The 23,248-nt window shown below is 45.3% G+C and overlaps 1 protein-coding gene and 1 long non-coding RNA gene across 2 annotated transcripts; one reads left to right on the top strand and one right to left on the bottom strand.

The window, feature by feature from the left end:
• Nucleotides 1–1,013: 1,013 nt before the first annotated feature.
• On the bottom strand, nucleotides 1,014–9,724 carry LOC144285597 (cytochrome P450 2A13-like). Its single transcript, XM_077850863.1, has 9 exons — nucleotides 9,520–9,724; nucleotides 9,078–9,240; nucleotides 8,429–8,578; nucleotides 8,041–8,201; nucleotides 6,188–6,364; nucleotides 5,557–5,698; nucleotides 4,967–5,154; nucleotides 4,204–4,345; nucleotides 1,014–3,656 (listed from the first exon to the last, which is right to left on the bottom strand). Exons 1-9 carry the CDS (start codon nucleotides 9,697–9,699, stop codon nucleotides 3,475–3,477), a joined length of 1,485 nt encoding a protein of 494 aa, XP_077706989.1. The 5' UTR covers nucleotides 9,700–9,724; the 3' UTR covers nucleotides 1,014–3,474.
• On the top strand, nucleotides 3,429–22,899 carry LOC144285599 (uncharacterized). Its single transcript, XR_013353867.1, has 3 exons — nucleotides 3,429–3,684; nucleotides 21,026–21,195; nucleotides 21,722–22,899. It is a non-coding gene; the product is annotated as an uncharacterized LOC144285599 (long non-coding RNA).
• Nucleotides 22,900–23,248: the final 349 nt, after the last annotated feature.

Raw genomic sequence — 23,248 nt, 5'->3', positions numbered from 1 at the left:
TGTTAGTGGGTGGAAGGGCAGAAGGAAAGGGAGAGAGAGAATCTCCGGCAGACTCCCTGCTGAGTGCAGAGCTCTACATGGGCTTGACCTCAAGACACCCAGACCATGACCTGAATTGAAACTAAGAGTCCAACACTTAACTGACTAAGCCACTCGGCACCTTGAAGGGTAAGATTTAACATGTTAATTAGACATGTAATGTATGAAGAAACATAACCTTTAATATGCAGGTACTAAAAAATCCCCACTTCTACCTGCATAGAAGTCATGCTTTTCCCACCTAAGTTTCTTTAAAAAAAAACTTCCTGACCTCAGAGAGTCAGCCTGAGGATTCTTTCCTTTGTGTTGCCTCCTTGGTGCTCCAGCATAAGCTCTGATAAAGCTTTGCTTGTGCCTTTAAATTTTGGGTTCAGCCTGGTTTCTCTTGTTCCTAGGTCCAAGGACCCAAGTCCAGTAAACTTTTCAAACAATATTACATCACAATTGAAAAGATCTGACAGTTTGGTACTCACTAATATTCTCAGGAATTCAAAGTACAGTATAACTAATCTCCAAAATTTTCCTACACATTCAAGTATTAGATACACAGATATCTTCGTAGTTTACAGAAATTATTTAAAAGGATTTATAAGGGCCTCCTGGGTGACTCAGTGGTTGAGCACCTGCCTTCCGCCCAGGGCATGATCCTGGAATCCCAGGGATCGAGTCCCACATCAGGCTCCTGACATGGAAACTGCCTATGTTTCTGCCTCTCTCAGTGTCTCTCATGAATAAATAAATAAATAAAATCCTTTTTAAAAAAGGATTTATAAAACATTTCTAAACATCTAAAAATGATCCTTGTGATGGCTGTCCCACCTTCATTATGTGTTGCTTCCAGTTGTGAACATTCTTTTCTGAGGAGGTTGAGCTGAGTAAGGTATAAGAAGGTACTTTCTTTAAACTATAATAGGATACAGGAGAACTTGATTCTTGTTTCATGGAGTTGAAGAATGAATCTCACCGACAAGAAAGCGAGCAAAGCCATAGAGGTTTATTAAGCAGAGATACAGAGAAAATTCCCAAAAGTGAGAGGGGTCCCCATAGGGTTGCCACTGAGGACTTTTATGGTCTGTCTTTTATAGGAAAATGACAAGGGAACTTGGTAAATTTCTCATCAATATCAGGGTGGGTTTGTAAGTATCATGTCTGTATTTAGAAAAAAAAAAAAGGTGGGCTTGTAACAACAAGATTTTTTTTTGTAAATGTCATGAGCACAAAGTGTTCCCTTCTCTACGGTCAGTGGTCAGTATCTCCTCCACAACATTTCTCTACATCTGGGATTTCTGTGATTACTTAGTAGCCATTAAAGGGGGATACTCCCTAACATTTTGGAGCTAGAGAGCTGGGTTTATTTTTTTCTGTTTTTACTGTCTTATCTGTTTTCTTGGAGTGGATAGGAGCCTGACTCTGGGGACTTTTCCTTATCTTTCCCTGCCTAGCCCTGTCTGCCCCTAACTCGTTCCTACATCATGACTTTTATTTCCAGACTAACTTTTATGCCATAATTCCTATATTTTCAACCGAATCATTCTCACTGGTATGCACACTGTCACCTAAATTAAATATATGTAAAATAAATGTCATTTTGGTCTTACCAAACTCTATGCGATTTATTAGGTTGACCTGAGCAATCACAAAGGCCAGGTTATTCATGACTTTGAGGTAACTTTTTTTTTTTTTTTAAGATTTACTTATTTATGATAGAGAGAGAGAGGCAGAGACACAGGAGGAGGGAGAAGCAGGCTCCATGCTGGGAGCCCGACACGGGACTCGATCCCAGGACTCCAGGATCATGCCCTGGGCCAAAGGCAGGCGCTAAACCTCTGAGCTACCCAGGGATCCCCGAGGTAACTTTTCTTTTTAAAGATTTTACTTATTTATCCATGAGAGACACATAGAGGCAGAAACATAGGCAGAGGGAGATGCAGGCTCCAGAAGCCTGTGTGGGATTCAGTCTTAGTACCCCGGGATGATGACCTGGACCGAAGGCAGACACTCAACCACTGAGCCACCCAGGTGCCCCTGAGGTGACTTTTAATCCTCTTTTTTAGGGTGTCAGTAAATCCTTCTGCTTTTTAGTTTATACTTTTTTGTTGTTAGATCTTTTTTTTTAGTTGTGGAAAGAACGTTCAACAGAACTACCTTCTTAATAAATTAAGTGTACAGTATTGCCAACTATAGACACAATGTCCTGCCTCAGATTTCTAGAATTTACTCAGCTTTGGCAAAGGAAACTATTCACACTGAAGACCAATGCCTCTTTTTCCCCTTCCTCCAGCCCCTGGCAACCACCACTCTACTCTCTGCTTCTATGAGTTTGACTATTTTAGATTCACCCTACAAGTGGATTCACATATTATTAGTTCTTCTTTGATTGGCTTATTTCACTCAATAAAATCCTTAAGTTTCATCTATGTTGTCACATATGCAAGGATTTTCTTCCCTCTTATGACTGACTAATATTCTATTGCATATTGCATATTGCATACACACACATTTCCTTTATCCATTCATCTATCAATGGATATTCAGATTGTCTATATAAAAATTTTGATCTTTTGGGGATCCCTGGGTGGCTCAGCAGTTTATCACCTACCTTCGGCCCAGGGTGTGATCCTGGGGCCCCGGGCTCGAGTCCCACGTTGGGCTCCTTGCATGGAGCCTGCTTCTCCCTCTGCCTGTGTCTCTGCCTCTCTCTCTCTCTGTGTGTCTCTCATGAATAAATAAATAAATAAAATCTTAAAAAATTTTTTATCTTTCTTCAGTGTTATGTAGCTTTCAGCATTTAAGTTCTGTGAATGTGTTGTTAGATCCTGTGCATGTGTTGTTAGATAGTTACGTATATTATTTTTTTGGAGTGACTGTAAATGGTATTGTGTTAATTTTGATTTCATAGAGTTCTTGCTAGTGTATAGAAAGCAACAACACAAAAAAAAATTTGGTATGTTTAGTGACTTTGCTAAAGTCATTTATTAGGAGTTTTTTTTTTGTTTGTTTTTTTGTTTTTGTTTTTTTTTGTTTTTTTTGGTCATTGTTGTAGATTCCTTGGGAATTATTTAAGATTTGCCACCTGTAAAATGGGCATAATCAGTTTTCTTTTGCATAGAAAATCATAATCATAATCAGTTTTCTTTTGCATGTGAGTATTAGGTGAAGTAAATGTGTTAACACTTTTGCATGGACCCGACAGAGAATATTTGCTCAATAATTTCCCTTCCTCTCATCCCACCTCTGAAGAATCTGTTTTCCAAGGTGAATAAAGCCCATTCCTTTCCTCTTCCTCTCCCATCCACTCTGCCCCTCCTATTTCATTAATCCACCTCCCTCCTGCTAGCCCCGCCCTCCAATAACCCCGCCCCTCTCAGTAGCCACGCCCCTGTACCTACCCCTGCTTTTCTCCCCCTACCTGCCCTACCCTCCCAAAGCCCTTGTTCAGCGGGGCTGGAAGCTCATGGTGTAATTTCGTGGGATGGTGGCTAAGCCCACGAGCTTGGGGGACACGTCGATGTCTTGGGGCAGCTGCGGGGACTTGAAGTGGAAGTTCTGCAAGATGGTGGTGAGGAAGAGAAAGAGCTCCATCCTAGCCAGGCCTTCTCCAAAACAGTATCGCTTTCCTGAAGACACAGAATGGGAGAGCTGGAGGTAAGGCCTGCTCTCACTGCCCTCTTGCCCCACTGTCCATCCCCAGCTGCATTACCCAGGGAGGAGGTGCTGCAATATCGTGGCCTGAGAGACTTTCAGAGACATCTCTAATCCTCTCTGAGCATCAGTTTCCCTTGCACAGGAGATGGGGGTGAGCTAGCAGTCTGTAGCAATGGGAAATTTAGATGCCCCTTCCCTCCAAGTATACACTCAGATATGGCTGCTGGGCTCTCATCTCCTCCCAAGGAACCTAAAGAAGAATGTAAATGACTCTGGACAAATCTCTGATTCACTAAGGGCTTTGATTTTTCTGCTTCTCTGAAACGGGTATGATCACCTCTATCCTTTTACTTGAGCTCAAGCAGTTATGATGGTTGCAACTGATGGGCTGCAAGGTAGAGCGTGAGAGGGACTTCCAAGCCGGAGAAAGACACCAGGCTACACCTTAGAGAGGGAGCTGGGATGAAGGAGGCCCTGTTGGTGGGAGCAGTGGCTTGGCAGCAGACAGTGGTCTCTTACCAATGGAGAAGGGCACAAAAGCATCACTCTTCTTAAACTGCCCCTTCTCATCCAGGAAGTGCTGAGGGTGGAAGTCTTGGGGGTTGGAGAAGAACTTGGCATCTCTCAGCACAGAGCCCAGCATAGGGAACACTTCGGTGCCCTGGTGAGGAGGAGAGAGGGATCTGATAAGGTAGAGTGGGGGTATTGTGTGCTGAAAGTGCATGGAGGTTGGAGGGACAATTGGAGTGCCCTAGGTGATGAGAAATGGGAGGTGTGGGAATGTGGGTGCTTAGAAGGAAGCTTGGCAGACATGGGGTTCGTGTCTCCTGACAAGAGAAGTTTGAAAAGCACAGATTCTGTGTCTCTTAGGACAGAACGTATGGGGGATGTGGAGCTCATGTCTTCCAAGGCAGAAAGTTGAAATGATATGGGTTCATGCTCCCAGAGACAGGAAGTTTGAGAGATATCAAGTTTGTGCCTCTCTAGGTGAGATGTCTGGAGGACATGAGATTCATGCTCTTGAGAGAGGAGGTCTAGAAATGAGATTCATGTCTTTTGAAAGAGAAATTTTGAGGACATGGGGTTCATATGCCCTGTGGCAGGAACTCTGGGGGAGATAAAGGATTCAAGAATCTGAGTGGGTGGGTTGAAGGGAAATGGTGGTTGGGGGAGTGTTTGATTGAGACAGTGGGACAGGGGCTGGGAAACTTCTAAGGGGAATGGGAGATGCTAGGTCACAAGGAGCAGGCTGGAGGTCCCTGTAGGCCAGACAGGAAAGTACCTTGGGGAGGAGAAACTCCCGAAACTTGGTGTCCTTGATGACTCTGCGGGCCAGACTCAAAGGGATTATGTCTCCAAATCTTTGGATCTCATGGATCACTGCCTCTGTGTAGGGCATCTTGGCCCTGTCCTCAAACTTGGGCTGACGGTTCTTACCAATCACCCGATCAATCTCCTCATGGACTTTGGCTGTGGGAGGAGGGGGAAAGTGTTTAGGTATCTGGGGGTCTCAGGGTGGGGATGATAGTCCAAATATGTATATCTATCTGTAACATGGATGTAGACCATTCAAACAGATCTTGGCCATAAACATTGTTGGTGAAGCATCCTATTCACCTGGTCTCAAGCTGTATGTGGTCTCACATACAGTTGGCTCGGCACAGAACTGCCAGTCAGTTCAGGTATTTTCAACATTTTCACAGCGAGTGAAACTCAGCTGATGCTTATCAGCAGAATATCACCTATAGCTGGATAACAGGGCATTCCTAGGGTCCTAGGCCCTGGGAAAGGTGGGGACATTACAGTGGACTCAGAGGAAGTGTTGGGATCTGTGGCCACTGTTTCACTGCCTGCCCCCCTTCCCTGGCTTACCCTCCACATCTGGGTGCTTCATGAGCAGCAGGAAGCCATACCGCAGGGTTGTACTGACTGTCTCAGTGCCCGCAAAGAAGAGGTTCAGTGTGGTCAACACCAGGTTCTTCAAGTGAAACTCCGTGTTGGGGTTGTTCTGCTCCTGCAGGGAGAGAGGGCTTCAGGCCAGACCCACTCCCCTCAGGGCCCTCAGAGCCCTTCCAGGATCTTTCCGTGTGGACCCACCTCTCTTAGATCCAGACCAGAGGTGGGGAGAGGACCTCAGTCCAGCCAAGGCTTTGTTCAGGCTGCTGGCTCTGCCCAAAACACCCTTCCACACTCTTTACCTGGCTGCCTATCTGTCCTTTACTCATCAGCGCAGGTGTCACAGTTTTATGGTAGGGAATATTAGAAGGAGAGGGATGCAGACAGCAAGCACACGGTACACAAGTGTTGCTTAATGGTTCACATGCAGGTCCTACCCATGGGCAAGTGCTCATAGATGGAGCAGCCAGGGTTATTACATTTGGGATGGTGAGGGTGTTATTAGGGGGATGATAAGAATGGGCCTCTGCTCTCCCCATCCCAGCCTGGTTTCCCTCTGCCTGGCTTTGCAGGCTGTCCGCAAAAGAGGAATGCTGCTGGGTTGTACCTCCTGCATGCGGATGAGGAAGGAGTCAATGAAGTCTCGAGGAGAGTTGGGGTCTAGTGTGCGTTGGTTCTGCTCCACCTTCTTGGTTATGAAGTCTTCCAGACCCTGCAGCTCCTTAATTGCCTGTTGCTGTGGCCCTGGCAGGTATTTTATCACTGAATGGAACATTTCACAGAGCTGAGGATGGGGAGAGAAGAAAGGACGGGAAGGACAGGAGTCAGTGGTTAGGTCCTGATAGGAGCACGACCTTTCTTGGGGCAAGGAAGGCAGTGGGTTAAAGGCACCTGTCCAAGTGTTTAGGTTATTTATGAGGCTTGATGGGAGGAGATATATACATTTTCATGTGAGTTCAGTGTGAGGGCTCCTGTCTCAGAATGTAGGTGAGAGGGGATCCCTGGGTGGCTCAGCGGTTTAGCGCCTGCCTTTGGCCCCGGCCGTGATCCTGGAGTCCCGGGATGGAGTCCCGTGTCGGGCTCCCGGGCATGGAGCCTACTTCTCCCTCTGCCTGTGTTTCTGCCTCTCTCTCTCTCTGTCTCTGTGTGTGTGTGTGTGTGTGTGTGTGTGTGTCTAGCATGAATAAATCAATCAATAAATAAATCTTTTAAAAAAAAAGAATGTAGGTGAAATGGATTGGGACACATCCAGGTTTCAAGTATTCAAGATTTGATGGGAGACACATATCTAGTTGTTTAAGCATTCATATGATCTCACAAGTTTGAGACAATTATTCATAGTGGATCTGAATTGAGGTCTTCTGTCTAGGTTTCAGGTATTAAGTGGGGCTGGTGTGCAGGTGTTTTAAATGTGGGTGGAGACATCTATTCATGTGTGTGAGTTATTCATATGGGCTGATAGGGGGCATATCTGCAGGTGTTTGAGTGAGCTGGATTGGGGGATACTTTTTCAGTGTTTGGGGATCAGTTTAACCAGGTGTGTTTACACATTTAGGGGACCATTACTGGAGCCTGTCATGATGTTTAGATATTTATCTGGGCTTGTAGGTGGCACTTACTGGCTATTCTAGTGGGCCAGTGTGGGACATCTATGTAAATATCAAATTATTTTAATGGGCTGGATTTTACAGCACCTGGTGTTTGGGTGTTTGGGAAATGGGCTGAGGTGGTTATTTGTCCAGGTGCTAAGATACTCAGACGGAAAGATGGAATATCTTAATAGGGAGCAACTATTAGATATTAAGGTTAGGTCGGGATGAGAACACCTACCCAGGTGAGAGAGCTGGTATGAGGATGTATTTCTTGTCTGCAGGCTCTGATGGTCTTCTTCTTTCTTCTTCTTCCTCTGTTCCTCCTCCTCCCCCTTCCTCCTTTCCTCCTCCTCCTCCCCCTTTCCTCCTCCTCCTCCTTCCTCCTCCTCCTTCCTCCTCCTCCTCCTCCTCCTCTTCTTCTTCTTCTTCTTCTTCTTCTTCTTCTTCTTCTTCTTCTTCTTCTTCTTTCTCCTTCTCCTTCTCCTCTTCCTCCTCCTCCTCCTCTTCTCCTCGTCCTCCATCTATTTCCACTTTACTGTCCCTTCCAACTCCTCTTCTTCCTATTCCTTCCCTCTCCTCCTTCCCTACCTCCTGTTCCTTCTCTTCCTCCTCTTTCTCCTTCTTCCCCTCTTCATTCTCCTCCTCCTCTTTTTTTTGGTGAGGATCTACTGTTGAGATATCCAGGTGTCTTTGGAAACTGGGTCCTGGACACATGTCCTGGGTTCTGATGCAACGTTCAATTGTCCAAGAATGGGGGCTGTTTTTGAGAACACCCTACTAGAGGAGGATGCAGTTTGGGGCAGATGTTTTCCACGTGGGGGAGCATTTGGCAGTAGTAGTGTTGTAGAGCCAGATTGAGATCGGTTACCTGCCCCATAGATGTAGCTGTGAACTGGAAGCTCCCCAGCATCATACGCAGCAGTGACAGGAACTCTTTGTCCTCATAGTCAAAGCGATCCCCAAAAACAATGGAGCTGATGACATTGGACACTGTTCGGCTCAGGAAGAAGGTGGGATCGATGAAGGCACCTGGGGAATGGGTTGGGGGTGGGAGAGACAGCAATTTGGGAAAGCATCAACTGGGTGGTCTGATGCCAGCCTGAGAATTGGGGGAGGGCCCTGGAGTGAGGAGCTAAACTTCTAGCACAGGATCCCAGAGCCTGGATCCCTTCTCCCAATCCAGTCCCCTTCCTGGAGGAGAAAGCGCATGTCTGTGTGAGTGTAGCCCTCCTTCTCTCTCCCTCCTGCTCACTCACCTCGTGTGCCCCGGAGGGCCTCAATGAGGAAGCCTGCCTCCTCCTGAATGCGCTCTTCAATGCCGCGCTTTCCCACTCCAAAGTCCCGCAGTGTGGTGATGGAGAAGCGCCTGAGCTGTTTGGCCCGCTCCCCATTGCTAAACGTCACCCCTGGGGAGGGAGCATAGGGGTGAGAGGATGTGGGTAGGAGTGTGGACAGAGGTGGACAGAGGTAGTCAGAGAGCAAGAGGCAGGGAAAGATGGGTTGGGGAGCGATTGGTGGGGAGACAAGGAGAAATACAAGTCAGAGTTAGAGAAATACGGAAAGATTTAGAGACCAGGTTGGAAGAAAACAATCAGGAGAGAGTAAAGGACGCAGAGATGAATGACCTGGGTTCCAAGCAAGAGCTCCTCCCAAACCCAGAGGAAGAAGAGGCATGGGTGAGAGAGAACAGGGAGATAGGCCGAGAAGCAGGAGGAGTAGAGACACAGACACCCCGAGTCAAGCTAGAGAAGACCAGGGAGAGGCCACAATAACCAAGAACAGGACAGAGGGGAACAGGGGTAGAACTTGGCCATAGCTCTGGGCAGGCGAGTCAGGAGAAGAAGAGTGGAGAAATTGAGGCATCAAGTGTGCCTGACCATGGGCCCTCACCCAGAGCCCCCTCACCATAGCCTTTGAAGAGAGTGTCAAAGGTGGCCTGTGCGCCTCGCCCACTGAATTCTTCAGCCTGGTCCACCAGAGCTTCCTTCACCGCCTCGTATCCACACAGTACCACGACGCGCCTAGGCCCCAGGTGGATGGTGAACACAGGGCCATAGCGTTTGCTGATCTGATGGAGGTGGGAGTGCTTAGAGGCTGCAGCCCCCACTGGGACCTGGCCCTGAGAGCAGTCCTTACCTACTGCATGCATTCCCCCACATTCTGTTACTCAAGGGGCTGGACATCCCAAAATCTTCTCTTTCTTGTCCAGGACCCTGATGCCCAACCTGCACATTTCTACTTTCTTAAGAATGATTCAACCTTGCCCATCCCCTGCCTCAAAGTCCCAGATCAATTAAGCAAGCCCCCCAGCCCTACTCCATTCCACCCATTCATTATGTCCTGACACCTTCATGAAGGAATCAGACATCTGCTGTATGTTCAGCTGCAGATAGTTCCCGATGAAGGGCAATGGAGTAGGTCCTGGAGGGAGCTTCTCCAAGAGCTTCCACTGCCTCCAGACAGACATCAAGACCATTACTGTCAAGCAGGTGAGCAAAGCCACCAGAAGGATCCCTGAGGCCACCATGGTGGCACTGGGCAAGACGGTCAGATGGTGCTGGCTGGGGTGGTTTGCCTTTATACCACCTGGGAGAGAAGGGTGGACTTTGGTTCTGTTTGTTAATTGTGCCATTTCATTTCCCAGATATAGAAATACGGAAAGAGTATTTCCCCCCACCTCCACCCCTGGACTCCCCACCTCCACCCCTGGACTCACAGCTGAGCTTGGGACAAGACAGCAAGTCAGAAGGATGGGACACCTGGGAGATTAACAGAGTGGAAGGACCCTTAGGAAGGGTCACCTGAAGTCTATAGACTTGGGTGAAGCAGTAAGCAAATTCTGATTCTTAAGATTTTGGAAATATGGATTCAGACTCCTGGACTTTGGATTTGAGGTAGAGTGAGAAGTGATCCAAAAATTATGGATTAGGGCATCTTTGGAGACAAGAATCCAGAGAATTGGGTTTCTGTTGGAATGGGACAGCATGTATGGTTGTAGATTTGGGGTTTTTTGAGGGAAGAGGGATGTATGGTTAAAGGCCATGGGATGAGAGATCCCAGGGACTGGATTTGAGGGTTTTGTGAGAGGGAGGACCCCTGTCTGTGATAGGGTTCCTGGGAGGAGGAGTATATGGGAGTCTGGCAGGATCAAAGAGTAGCACTTGCCCCAGGCTTTGCCCTGCCATTGCTTTGAACAGAGAATCCCTACCAGGACTTCAAAGCAAGGTCAGGATCAGTGTCCCTGCCTTTTTGTGATTGGGAAAGAGGTAGAAGTCCAGAGCCACATTTAAGTGGAACTTCCCTTAGTAAAGAAGAGTAACTTGTGGTCTGAGTGGCAGAGGGACTGGGCAAGACTTGGAAATAGTAATGACATCCGCCAGTACAGTGCCCAAAAGTCCCAAGTGTCTCAAGGGGTGTAATTTACAGAAAGCCTCACTGGTTCTACCCAAGTCCCTGGGGAGCTCACTAGGATCATCATTCCCATTGTTGTTGTTAGTAGTGGGGTTACTAGTGTTCCCGATTTCGTATGTGAGATACTGAGGAGAGACAACAGAGGGTGGGCAGGGGCTCCTGTGTCTCCTCTGCATGCTTACTCCCCTTTCTGGGGCTGGGTTTCCCCCGCCAGTGGAAAGGGAGTACCTGAGAAGAGAAGGTGGAGGGGGAGGGCGTGTGAGGTCCCTTTGGGGTGATTGCAGATTCGGCAGGGCTGCTGGAGGCACACAGAGGGACCCACAGTGGGAGAGGTTTGGGAAAACTGAGTGGGGAGAGAGCCAAGCCCTGGAGACTGAGGGTGGGAGTGAGAACACATGGTGGCCTTGCTGTCCTTCCTCAGTGACCTTCTTTCTTAACAATAGGGCACTACCCTTGGGTGAGCACTAATTGTGAAGAGCCAGTGTGTGGATGTGTGAGCTCATGGACTCCTTCTAGCAGTGGGGCTTGTTCATATCATCTTCGTTTTGCTGTTCAGAAGAGCAAGCCTCTCTACTGGCACTTGCTTGAGGTCACACAGGTGGCAGGTAGGGAGCTGGGATTTGAACCCTGTCCTCTCCTACCTCCACTGACGGGCCTAGCCCACCGTGAGGGCCAAGTGGAGGCCAAGTGTAGCAAGGGGTGGCGTGGGATTGGCATGTGTGAGTCAGTGGGTTAATGCCTGTGAAGTACATGGCAGTAAGTGCTAATAAACAGTTGCTAGTGCACAGAGATGCGCTAGCAACTTCTGCTGCTGGCATCATCTGGCCCCCAGTAGACACTAGCATTGAAAGCCAGTTGACACTGAGCTTGATACCAAGAGAACACTAACGAAGCCAGCCCTGGTGCCAGGAGGGTCTGACGGTAGGCCCTGGCGGCCACTGGGGCTGACTTCAGGGGGTCACAAGGGTGGCACCATGTAGCTCTGAAGCTGGTCCCAGCTGGCTCTGACATAAGCACCATGTGGGTCCTGGATTGATCTTTTGTGGGTCCCATAGGGCACGAGGCAGTATCTGATGGTCAAAACTTCCTCTCACCTGTTCAGATGCCAGAGCTAACTTTGGATGAGAGCAGGTGGTTGAGGTTGGCACTCAGACTGGCATGTTGCCGCTGAGCCTTAGTCCTCTGGGGAGGAAACAGAGGGCAGAGAACAAAGCAGAGATAGAAAAGTTGTTTGTTGGTTGTTTCTGTTTTGCTTTGTTTTGTTTTTGTTCATTGGCTAGGAATGTTTGTTGGTTTGTTTTCTTTTTTTTTTTAATTTTTTTTAAAATTTTATTTATTTATGATAGTCACAGAGAGAGAGAGAGGCAGAGACACAGGCAGAAGGAGAAGCAGGCTCCACGCACCGGGAGCCCGATGTGGGATTCGATCCCGGGTCTCCAGGATCGCGCCCTGAGCCAAAGGCAGGCGCCAAACCTCTGCGCCACCCAGGGATCCCGGTTTGTTTTCTTTTTTTAAGATTTTATTTACTTATTTGAGAGAGAATGTACACACAAAAGTAGGCAGATAGCAGGGAGAATGAGAAGCTGCTGATGTGAGGCTAATCTTAGGACCCCAGGATCATGACCTGAGGTGAAGGCAGATGCTTAACCATCTGAGCCACCCAGGTACCCCTGTTTGTCATGAAAAGCATGGCTGGACTATTAGCACAAGCCTGGCAAGTGTCAGTTCCCCTAATCCCAACCAGCAGGTTGCACAGCAGTTAAGAGCACAGTAAAGGCGTGGATTGGAATCCCTTACCCGTTCTTGCAGTGGGACCTTGAACAACTCACCTCATCTCTCTGAGCCTCCTGAGGCCAATGACAGGACCTGCCTCTTCCCCCATTATGGGAAGAGTCAGTGGGTTAGTGGCTGTGAAGTACATGGCAGTAAGTGCCAATAAGTAATAGCTATTCCTATTAATCTTCAGGATGAAGGACATGAGGAAGCGGTTCTCTAAACCCCCTTCTGGACTTTATGTTCTCTGGTCTGAAGTTCTGAATACTTCCCCTTTGGGAAAGGGGGAAGGAAGAGAAAGCCTTGTGGGAATCTGCCTGCCCTTCTTTCTGGGGCACAGCTGAGCCTTTCTCCTGGAGCTTCGAATGGAGCTTTGACCTCAGAGGTGGCCTCCTGGAGGGACGGTGGAGTGTGAGGAGGGTGCATCAGGGGCAAACCCTCAGGTTGTTTGGGGGTTGATGGGGGCACAGCACCTTGCCCATCCATATCTTTGTGTCTCCTGCAAGTCAGCCTTTCAGCCCTCTTGTGTGCTTCTGGATCTTTCTGTTCATGCCAGTGTGTGCAGCAGGTTCTCCTGGAGGCCTGTGTCATGTTTCTTCTTATTTATACATCTGTATATGTGTGTCATTCTGGGCACATGCTGGGGGGTCTCTGCCCGTCTGAGTGCACGTATGTATCAGCATGTCCATGTTGATACCTGTATTGATGAACACCCCTGTCTTTGTGGAGTGTGCATGCGCACACAAAAGGGTATCCATACCTGTTTATGTCTAGACGTGTACACCTGTGTGAGCTTATGACAGGGTGCGTGTGTGCAGGCCAGTGTGCCTGAATGCACACCAGTCTCTGTATCTGTTTGTGAGCAACTGAGTACATGCTTTGCAGTATGCCTGTTGGAGGGCGTCTGCATGTGTGTCTGTGTGTCCACCCTGACGTCTGACTGTGCATTCACATGTGTATGTATGCACGTAGTGCTGGTGACTATGTATGTATGTGTGTGGTTGGGCATTCTGGCATGAGATGTAGGCATGTGGGCCACGCTATGTACAGTGTCTGAAATCTGCTTGTGCCTGTGTTTGCTTTCAAACACAACCCTGGCCCAGCTCCATTTCCCTCCTGAAAAACCAAGTATCTCTTTTTTCCAGGGTATTGCCTCTCTCAGTTTTCAAAGGTCACAGTAGACAGAAAAGGCCTGCATGTGATAGGTGTGTCCTGAGAGTATTCTGAGGATCAACTCAAATATCCACTCTGAAAATTCTCTCTCCCACGGTGTTCCCCAGCCTCCTAAGCCTTCAATACACTTAAGCCATTCATCTGACCTACACTCAGTCAACTGGTCATTCTGTGCCAGCCTGTGCTGAGGGATGCTGAGGACACAGGGGTGACCCTGGGCCATGCCCTCATGAAGATCTCACTCCACAGGGGAGAAAGAGTAGCCACAAGTCAGTGAAGCTCAGGATGTACAGGGCTGGTGTGAGAAGGCACTGACAGAGGGGTCAGGGGAGGGCAGGGAAGACAGGTCAACGTGGGCACAGGGACACAGAAAGGTCAGGGCAGGTCAGGTAAAGGCATCAGAGGGATGGAGACCTAGGCAGAGGGGTCAGGATGGGGATGGTGGAGCAGACAGAGGGATCAGGATGGGGATGGGGGGCACAGGCATCTGTAGGGACCCAGAAATGGCATTTGCTTCAAACTTGTATGTTCAGGATGAGCCACTAGAGGACTAAATAAGAGTTTTTGAGGCAGGAGGGGGAGATTAGGGAGGGAGCATGCTGGGCAGAGGAATCCAAGTGCCAAGGCAGGGGAGCATGGTCAGGTGCTGTTAGGCTAGAAGGATCTGGGCTGGGCAATGATGAGGCTGTAGTCATCAGCAGGAGTCAGACCTGCTGGACCTTATGCGACTTGGTGGGGAGTGTAGACTCTGTCCTAAGATGATGGGGAGCCCCTGAAAGGTCTTAGGCAGGGGAACAAAATGTTCAAATTTGAGTTTCAGGGAGATTGTTCAGATTTTTGGAGATGAGACTGCAGGTCCAAAGACACAGAAGTGGCTTCTATAGGCTCCAGGGCACAGAGGACATGGCCATGAGCATGGGGAGGAGGCGTGATTTGGAAAATATACAGAAGGAAGAACCTATTCTTACTTGGTTATGTGTTGGCTGTGCGAGGGAGGAGGCCAGTGTGGGGGTAGATGGTAATGTTGTCTATTGGTTTGGGGACACAGATCAGGAGCAGGTTTGAGGAAGGAGATAATGAGTTCCATTTTAGACATGGTGGGAACTGGGCACAATCCCTTCTTCTAGGGATTTCTTAGACTAGTGGGACAGCAGACCCTGATAAACTAAAGTCTTCAATGTTCCTATTAGTATTCATTAGTAATTATTTGTAATGATTGAGTACTTGGGATTGAGGATTGGGAGGGCTTCCTAGAGGTGGTATCATTTGAACTGGGTCTTGCAGGATGGGTTTCACAAGTGGGGGATGAAAGAGGGCAGGGCAGAGAGACTCTGGCAAGCCACATTTAGGCTTGTGAGATGATGGGACAGAGCAGACATATGTGACTGCTACACCCCCTGCTCCCTCTGCCAACCTCACCAGTTAACTTGCTGTCTTCTACCCCTTATCCTGACCCAAAACTCTCAGGAAAACTTGGCTCATGCCCACAAATGCAGCTGAAATCTATGACCTCTCCCAAATGAGAATGTTTTTTCTAATTGAAGTGAAGGGGTGCCTGGCTGGCTCAGTCAGTAGAGCATGCAACTCTTGATCTTAGGGGTTGTGAGTTCAAGCTCCACATTGGATGTATGGCTTAAATAAATAAATATGTAAGTAAAAAAAAATAAATAAACAAATATTTATTTATTTTTAAAGATTTTATTTATTTATTCATGAGTGACACACACACACACACACAGAGAGAGAGAGAGAGAGAGGCAGAGAAACAGGCAGAGGGAGAAGGAGGCTCCATGCAGGGAGCCCGACGGGGGACTTGATCCTGGGACCCCAGGACCACACCCTTGGCCGAAGGCAGGCGCCAAACCACTGAGCCATCCAGGGATTCTCCCAACAAATATTTATTAAAAAATGAACCTTTTCAATGGAAACAGTTCAGTGGCATTTAGTACATTCATGGAGTTGAAAAACCAGCCACCTCCAATAGTTCTAAAACATTCACAAGTGAGAATCTGAGGGAAGCCTTCTTGGTTCAAATGTAAATGCTTGTATTGCTGATAATGATAGCATTCAGTGAGAGCTTATTATCTTACTGTGTGAAGCATCTTATAAGCATTGTCTTTTTAAAGCCTTCACAGCAAGCCTGCACTCCCAGTTGCAGATGAGTTAAACAAGACCCAAAGAGATGGAAGTGAGTTGTTTGGGGCTCCATGGCTGATCCATGGCTGAGCCTGGCATGGGCTTGTGTTGACTCTAGATTTCATGCTCTTAATCACCACTCTGGACTGCCAAACCTCACCTTGATTCTTTTTTTTTTTTTTTTTTTTTTCACCTTGATTCTTTATGAGACATCAGGAAACTGTTCCTGATAATCCTGTGGTTCTTGAAATGCTTCCCTATAAGCCTAAAATAGAAAATTCTGAGTGTGAAATAAGAAATAAAAATAAAAGTTCTTTCAATAGGAGGGAGACTTGACCTTCTGTTGAGTTGGCATTCTTTGGAAGAGTAACCAAATACCCAGCCAAGCAGAGTCACCGCAGTGAGGCAGAGACTGAGCAGAACAAGGAGTTTGGCTGGAAAATGAAGTGTTTGTGTTCAGGTTTCAGGTGGTAGCAAAGATCAGGGTGGGCTGGGGGAGTGTGGCTGAAATGGGGTCAGCGGAAAGTCAAGGAGCAGAAGAAAGCAAGCTCCTTTCTTTCAGGTTGTTGGGACAGCTCATGCCTGTGGAGATGGGCAAAAGACACAGTCATGTCACAGAAAAGGAAATATAGGGATCCCTGGGTGGCGCAGCGGTTTGGCGCCTGCCTTTGGCCCAGGGCGCGATCCTGGAGACCCGGGATCGAATCCCACGTCGGGCTCCCGGTGCATGGAGCCTGCTTCTCCCTCTGCCTGTGTCTCTGCCTCTCTCTCTCTCTCTGTGACTATCATGAATAAATAAATAAAATCTTTAAAAAAAAAAAAAAAAAAAAGAAAAGGAAATATAAATGGCCCATAAAGTATGGAAAGATACTTAACCTTACTAATAATCAGGCAAATTAAAAACTATAATCAAATTGAGACACCGTTTTGGTGGCCACTAAATCAGCAAATTCTGAAAGTGTCTGATAATGGCAACTGATGGATATGGCAGGATGGAAACTCTTTTCACAGAGGGTAGAACTATAAATTATGTGATGTTGGAAAAGTTTGCTTTACTAAGGAAATTTGACTCAATCTTCCTCCTACATGTATATATCCTGAAGATATTTGTGCAAGTTTGCACCAGGAAATGTATAAAAATATCATGAAATCATGGAATCAGAAAAGATCCTGAATAGCCAGAGGAATATTGAAAAAGAAAACCAGAGCCAGAGGCATCACAATGATGGATTTCAAGTTGTACTACAAAGCTGTGATTATCAAGACAGTGTGGTATTGGCACAAAAATAGACACCTAAATCAATGGAACAGAATAGAGAACCCAAAAGTGGACCCTCAACTCTATGGTCAACTAATATTTGACAAGGCAGGGAAGAATATCCACTGGAAAAAGGATAGTCTTGGGGATCCCTGGGTGGCTCAGCAGTTTGGTGCCTGCCTTCGGCCCAGGGCGTGATCCTGGAGTCCCGGGATAGGGATATTGAGTACCGCATTGGGCGTCCTGCATGGAGCCTGCTTCTCCCTCTGCCTCCATCTCTGCCTCTCTCTCTCTCCCTCCCTCCTCTCTCTCTCTCTCTCTCTCTCTCTCTCTCCCCCCCCCCCCCGTCATGAATAAATAAATAATCTTAAAAATAAAAGGACAGTCTCTTCAATAAATGGTGTTGGGAAAATTAGCCACATGCAGATGAATGAAACTAGACCATTTTCTTATACCACACACAAAGATAAACTCAAAATGGTTGAAAGATCTAAATGTGAGACAATCCATCAAAATCCTAGAGAACACAAGCAACAACCTTTTTGAACTTGGCCACAGTAACTTCTTGTAAGATACATCTATGAAGGCAGAGGAAACAAAAGCAAAAAATGAACTATTGGGACTTAATCAGGACAAAAAGCTTCTGCACAGCAAAAGCTAACAAAACTAAAAGACAACCTACAGAATGGGAGAAGATATTTGCAAATGACATATCAGATAAAAGGCTAGTATCCAAGATCTATAAAGAACTTATTAAACTCAGCTGCCAAGAAACAAACAATCCAATCATGAAATGGACAAAAGACATGAACAGAAATCTCACCAAAGAAGACATATACATGGCCAACAAGCACATGAGAAAATGCTCTGTGTCACTTGCCATCAGGGAAATACAAATCAAAAATGTAATGAGATACCACCTCACACCAGTGAGAATGGCGAAAATTAACAAGACAGAAAACAAATGTGGAGAGGATATGGAGAAGGGGGAACCCTTTTGTACTGTTGGTGGGAATGCCAGCTGGTGCAGCCACTCTGGAAAACAGTGTGGCGGTTCCTCAAAAAGTTGAACATAGAGCTACCCTATGACCCAACAATTGCACTGCTGGGGATTTGCCCCAACGATACAGATGCAGTGAAATGCCAGGACACCTAGACCCCAATGTTCATAGCAGCAATGTCCACAATAGCCAAACTGTGGAAGGAGCCTCAGTGTCCTTGGAGAGGTGAATGGATAAAGAAGATGTGGTGTATATATACAATGGAATATTATCCAGCCATCAGGAAGGACGAATACCCACCATTTGGTTCAGTGTAGATGGAACTGGAGAGTATTATGCTGAGTGAAGTAAGTCAGTCGGAGAAGGACTATCATCATATGGTTTCACTCATACTGGGAATGTAAGAAATAGTGAAAGGGATTATAAGGGAAAGGAGGGGAACTGAGTGAGAAAAATTAGAGAGGGAGACAAACCACAAGAGACTCCTAACTGGGAAACAAACAAAGGGTTGCAAAAGGGGAGGTGGGCAGGGGGTTGGGGTAACTGGATGAAGGGCACTGAGGAGGGCCCTTGATGGGATGAGCACTGGGTGTTATACTATATGTTGGCAAATTGAACTTCAATAAAAAATAAAAAGCATCATGAAACCACTCCAAATGCCCATCAACAATAGGCTGGACAAATAGACTATGATATTTTCATAAAGTGGGCTCATTCCAATGGTATATTTATCCATAAATAAAAATGAATTACAGCCATACAAAACAACATGGAATTGTAGAAACAATATTGAGCAGGGGGGAAATCACAGAAGAATATGTATCCTATGATTCTGTTTATGTAAAGTTTAAAACAGGTAAAACTAATGTAATATCACCATGTATTAAGGATGATTCATATGTGGGAAAACTTTAAAGAAGGACAAGAGAATGATAAATAGTAATTTCAGAATGGAAATTGTTTATCAGGGAAGGCAAGAGATATGATTGGAAAGGGACAGAGTGGATTTCTAAAGTTGTAATGTTTTATTTCCTGGGTGAAGAAAGTGTTCATTTTCTTTTCTTGAAAAAGTTCTTGTATATTTTATACAATAATTAGTATGTATGATAGGTGTAGTGGGTTGAATGGTGGCCCTTAAAAGGTATGTCTTGTGTTCTAATATCCAGATCTTGTGAATGTTACCTTGTTTGGAAGAAAGACTTTGCAGGTGTAATTAATTTAAGGATCTTGAAATGAGGAGAACATTGTGGATTATTTGAGTGGGCCATAAATCCAATGACAAGTTTCTTTATAAAAGAAAGGCAGAGAGAGGGATGAGACAGACAGAATTGAAGACAGACACACAGAGGAGGAGGCAATGAGAAGACAGGAAAAGATTGGAGTGATGTAGCTAACAAGTTGAGGACTGCCAGGGGTTGCAGGCAGCTGGTGGAAGCTAGACCAGAGGCTTGCAATGCATTATGGCAGTCTTAAGAACTCATTCAGTAAGCTTTGCTGAAAAAACCATTTAAAAACTAGACAATAATAAATATATGTATGTTGTTGGGCATCTCTATTCTCTTTTGTTTATTTTCTAAATATTTAATTTTTATTTTTTTTTAGAGAGAGAGAGAGAGAGAGAGTATGCATGGGGCGAAGGGGAGAGAGACTCCCAAGCAAGCTCCAGGCCCATCAGGGTTCAATTCCACAACCCCAGAATCAAGACCTGAGCCAAAATCAAGAGTTGGACACTCAACTGACTGAGCCACCCAGGCATCCCTGTTCTCTTTTGTTTTAAATTGAATGACTTTATTACTTTTTTTCCTTAATGTTGAAATGATACACACTGGTTATTAAAGTAATTTAAACAACACAGAAAAGGCTAAAGAAAAAAGTAAAACTCAGAGTAAGTTATCCTTCAGAAACATTTGCTCCTTCTCCACATCCTCATGGATAGAGTGTATGTCTTCACATTTTGACCTTGGGTGTGGCCCAGTGACTTGCTTTGAGTTACAGATGTGGAGTGATCAAAGATATGAAAGGCATTTGTATAGTTGAATTTTCACTCCTGCATCTCTGCCATCACCATGAGAACGGGGCGGGGCTAGGCCACTGGGCATGAGGAAGTGATGGCCATAGGGAGGGGAGCCACCTAGCCAAGCTGAGCCCATATTGACAAACCCCCAGCTAACCCTCAGAAACCCAAGTTCAATAAATACTTATCCTGGAATGAAATATTGTGCTTTGTTACCCAGGAAAAGGTAAGCAGGTCAACCCTAAATCCCCTCTCATAGATATAAGACTTTCTATTTAGATGAACTCTCTTCCAGAACTTCCTGAGTGCACATAAATATATGTTAGTACACAATTACATTTACTGTTCCCTTTGCCTGAAACCTTGTTCCCCAGCATCTTGTGACAGGCTGCTTCATAATATTCAAGGTTCATCTGAAGTTGGGTTTCTTTTCTTTTGCAGTTTCATTTATAATTGACGTGTAGCACTGTGTAAATGGAAGATGTACTACATGATGATTTGGTGCACATATATACTGCAAAATTATGGGGACTAGGATAGAGCAAATTAACACATTGCCCCATATAATCACTATTTTCTTTGGTGGTAAGAGCATTCAAGATTTATTGTCTTATCAACTTTCAAGTATGTAATGTAATGTACTGTTAAGTGTAGCCACAATGCCATACATGAGATCTGCAAAACTTGCTTGTCTTATAACTGGAAGTTTGTACCTTCTGATCAACATCTCCCCATTTCCCCTGGTCTCCAGCTTCTGGAATCACCAGTCTAACCCATGTTTCTAGAAACTGGGCTTTTTTAGATTCCACATGTGAGTGAGATCATGCAATATTGATCTTTCTCAGAGTAAACCCTAATGAAACTATGGACTGGAATTAATAACAAGGTAGCAAAACTCCCTCATCAATTGTGATTTCTTCTCACTAGCTACATTCCAAGCACTCACTTGTCACATATAGCTAGTGGCAATCATGCTGGACAGCGTAGATCTAGAGGAAGACTAAGTAACACCTCCACTCCTGTTCTGTTGGCCAATATGGGAAAGGGAAGTTTGTGATTAGGTATCATTAAAGTCATTTTTTTTCAGTGGTTAAAGAAAGTCTTGATAGCTCACCCCTTGGGAGTGGTGATGTGGTCATCCTCTTTCAACGAGTCTGTTTTGCACACCCCTCTTACATTGGGAGAGTTCATTAATGCTCAGAATGTTGAAGTGGAGGGAAGAAACCCCAGCTGCTGAGAACCAAGAAAGTTGCTCAGGTAATATCTCCTTTTCACTTATTATTATACCAAGTGGAAAATAAAAGAGACTTTGTTGAAACATTTTTAGTAGTTTTTTTCAAGTTCTAGATCTTTTTCTTATTGGAGGAAAAGCACAGATTAATTTAGTTTCGGCTTGGTAAGAAAAATGGAGTCTTCTGTTTGTCCAAATATTTCCAGAAGATAGTTTCATAACACAAATATTACACTACAAATTATGATGTAATTCTACGTGTCTAAATTTCAGTTTTGACTTTTTATTTGTTGCTTAGTATCTTATTGTATGAGATATTTCAGTCCCCTATAGATGGATGTTGGAAGAGCCTGTCTCAACATGCAGTCTTTTTTTTTTTTTTTTTTTTACATGCAGTCTTTTGACCTCTGGTCAGTATAAAATGATTCTTGGGCTTGGACACTTCCTTACTAAGAGATAGGAAGCCTAAATAGCTTGTGCTGGGCTTATCACTTTGGCTAGGAATATCTGTTTCTGTTTAAGTTCAATGAATACTCCTTTGTTCTGCTTAAGCATGTGTCAGATGACCGCTGGCCAACCCCACTGCTGTATCTGTCTCTACTGGATGGGGACAAGGTCTTTCCATATGGCAGAAGAGAGGTGAACCAGAGGTGAATCGTCTTGTATCACCTGCTAGAAGACATCTGCTGGCCATCGGGGATGAATGGGCATCTTAATGTCTCTCCTCTATGTCAATTCACCATTGTTCCATCCAGTACTTGACTGCACCGTATTTTCCTTAGCAACTCTGATACCAAGATTCAGTTGGCAAATGTGTTGTTTGGACTTTTATTCTTGGTGGTTGTCATGGCAATGGTTTTTCCTAATGTTCATGTAGTTGAGTCCTTTCCTGAGATTGGTAACCAGTGCATGGTGTTCTGCTCCCTTGGGATTGATAACCAATGCATGCTGCTCTGTTAGAAAATGCATATGTGGATTATTTATTTTTGTCTTTATAAACACAGTTGAAACAAACATTCTTGTGTTTCCATCTTTGCACATTTTTCTGAAGTATAACTGTTGGGTTAAAATGTATGTACAGAGAAGATATTTCTAAAACCAGAGATAATTAGACAAATCACCAAAAATTAGAATTTTATTTCAAAAGTAGTAATTTCATTATTTTTTTAAAAACCTGAATCCAAAAAAAAAAAAAAAAAAAACCTGAATCCAAGGACAAATGCACGATGAAATCTCTTTACCCAAAACCAAGAATAAAGGTCAGCATCTTCTTTGCATGACAGGTTTATAGAACCAATGAGAAAAGTTCTAAATATAGAGTAGGTACATGGGTGAAGGATATAAACTAACAACTCATAAAAGTAGAAATGCAAGAATACACACACAAAAGTCCTCATTACTAATCAAAGAGACAAAAACTTAAACCATAGTGCATCACCTTTTCTTGATCATTCAATTGACAAATTTTGAGAACAATACATATGTCTCATAAGGGAGCAGTATGGAAAGTTCAGGTAAGGAAATGATAAATACCAAACATGAAGGTGGTAAGGATAGTGACAGATATGGATAGCAAGAGCCTTTCACACATGACAGAGTTCAAATCTCAAGATCTCCTGGATGATTCCATAAAGAATTCAATTTGTTGGGCAGCCCGGGTGGCTCAGCGGTTTAGTGCTGCCTTCAGCCCAGGGTGTGATCCTGGAGACCCGGGATCAAGTCCCATGTTGCGCTCCCTGCATGGAGTCTGTTTCTCCCTCTGCCTGTGCCTGTGCCTCTCTCTCTCTCTCTTTGTCTCTCATGAATAAAATCTTTAAAAAAAGAATTCAATTTGTTTTTATTGATGATCCATCTAACTACTCAAGGGCAGAACCAGCCTCTAATAGCTGCCAGCTCATCAGCAGCCCACTCAAGAAAAGAAAAACAAAGTTCAGAGTCCCCACATTGTGTAACTTTTCCATCTGCCTCTATCACCTTTCTGTTATATAACTCTAGTCTTTGCCTTTGTTAGATGAAACCCATCTAATTACTGGTTTTCCTTGAGACCAGTAAGTAACATGCTGGACTGTGAGCCATGTG

Source organism: Canis aureus, chromosome 1, assembly GCF_053574225.1.
Source record: "Canis aureus isolate CA01 chromosome 1, VMU_Caureus_v.1.0, whole genome shotgun sequence".
NCBI classification, from domain to species: domain Eukaryota; kingdom Metazoa; phylum Chordata; class Mammalia; order Carnivora; family Canidae; genus Canis; species Canis aureus.
This window is presented reverse-complemented; position numbering and strand designations above follow the sequence as displayed.

What these genes read in the sequence shown, in the direction of transcription:
- LOC144285597 (XM_077850863.1), bottom strand. Translation starts at nt 9,699, where the DNA reads ATGGTGGCCTCAGGGATCCTTCTGGTGGCTTTGCTCACCTGCTTGACA. An exon ending in TGTCTGATTCCTTCATGAAG is followed by an intron (nt 9,241 to 9,519) that starts GTGTCAGGACAT and finishes CACCTCCATCAG; the next exon opens with ATCAGCAAACGCTATGGCCC. An exon ending in TTTTGTGCCCTTCTCCATTG is followed by an intron (nt 3,657 to 4,203) that starts GTAAGAGACCAC and finishes CTGTGTCTTCAG; the next exon opens with GAAAGCGATACTGTTTTGGA.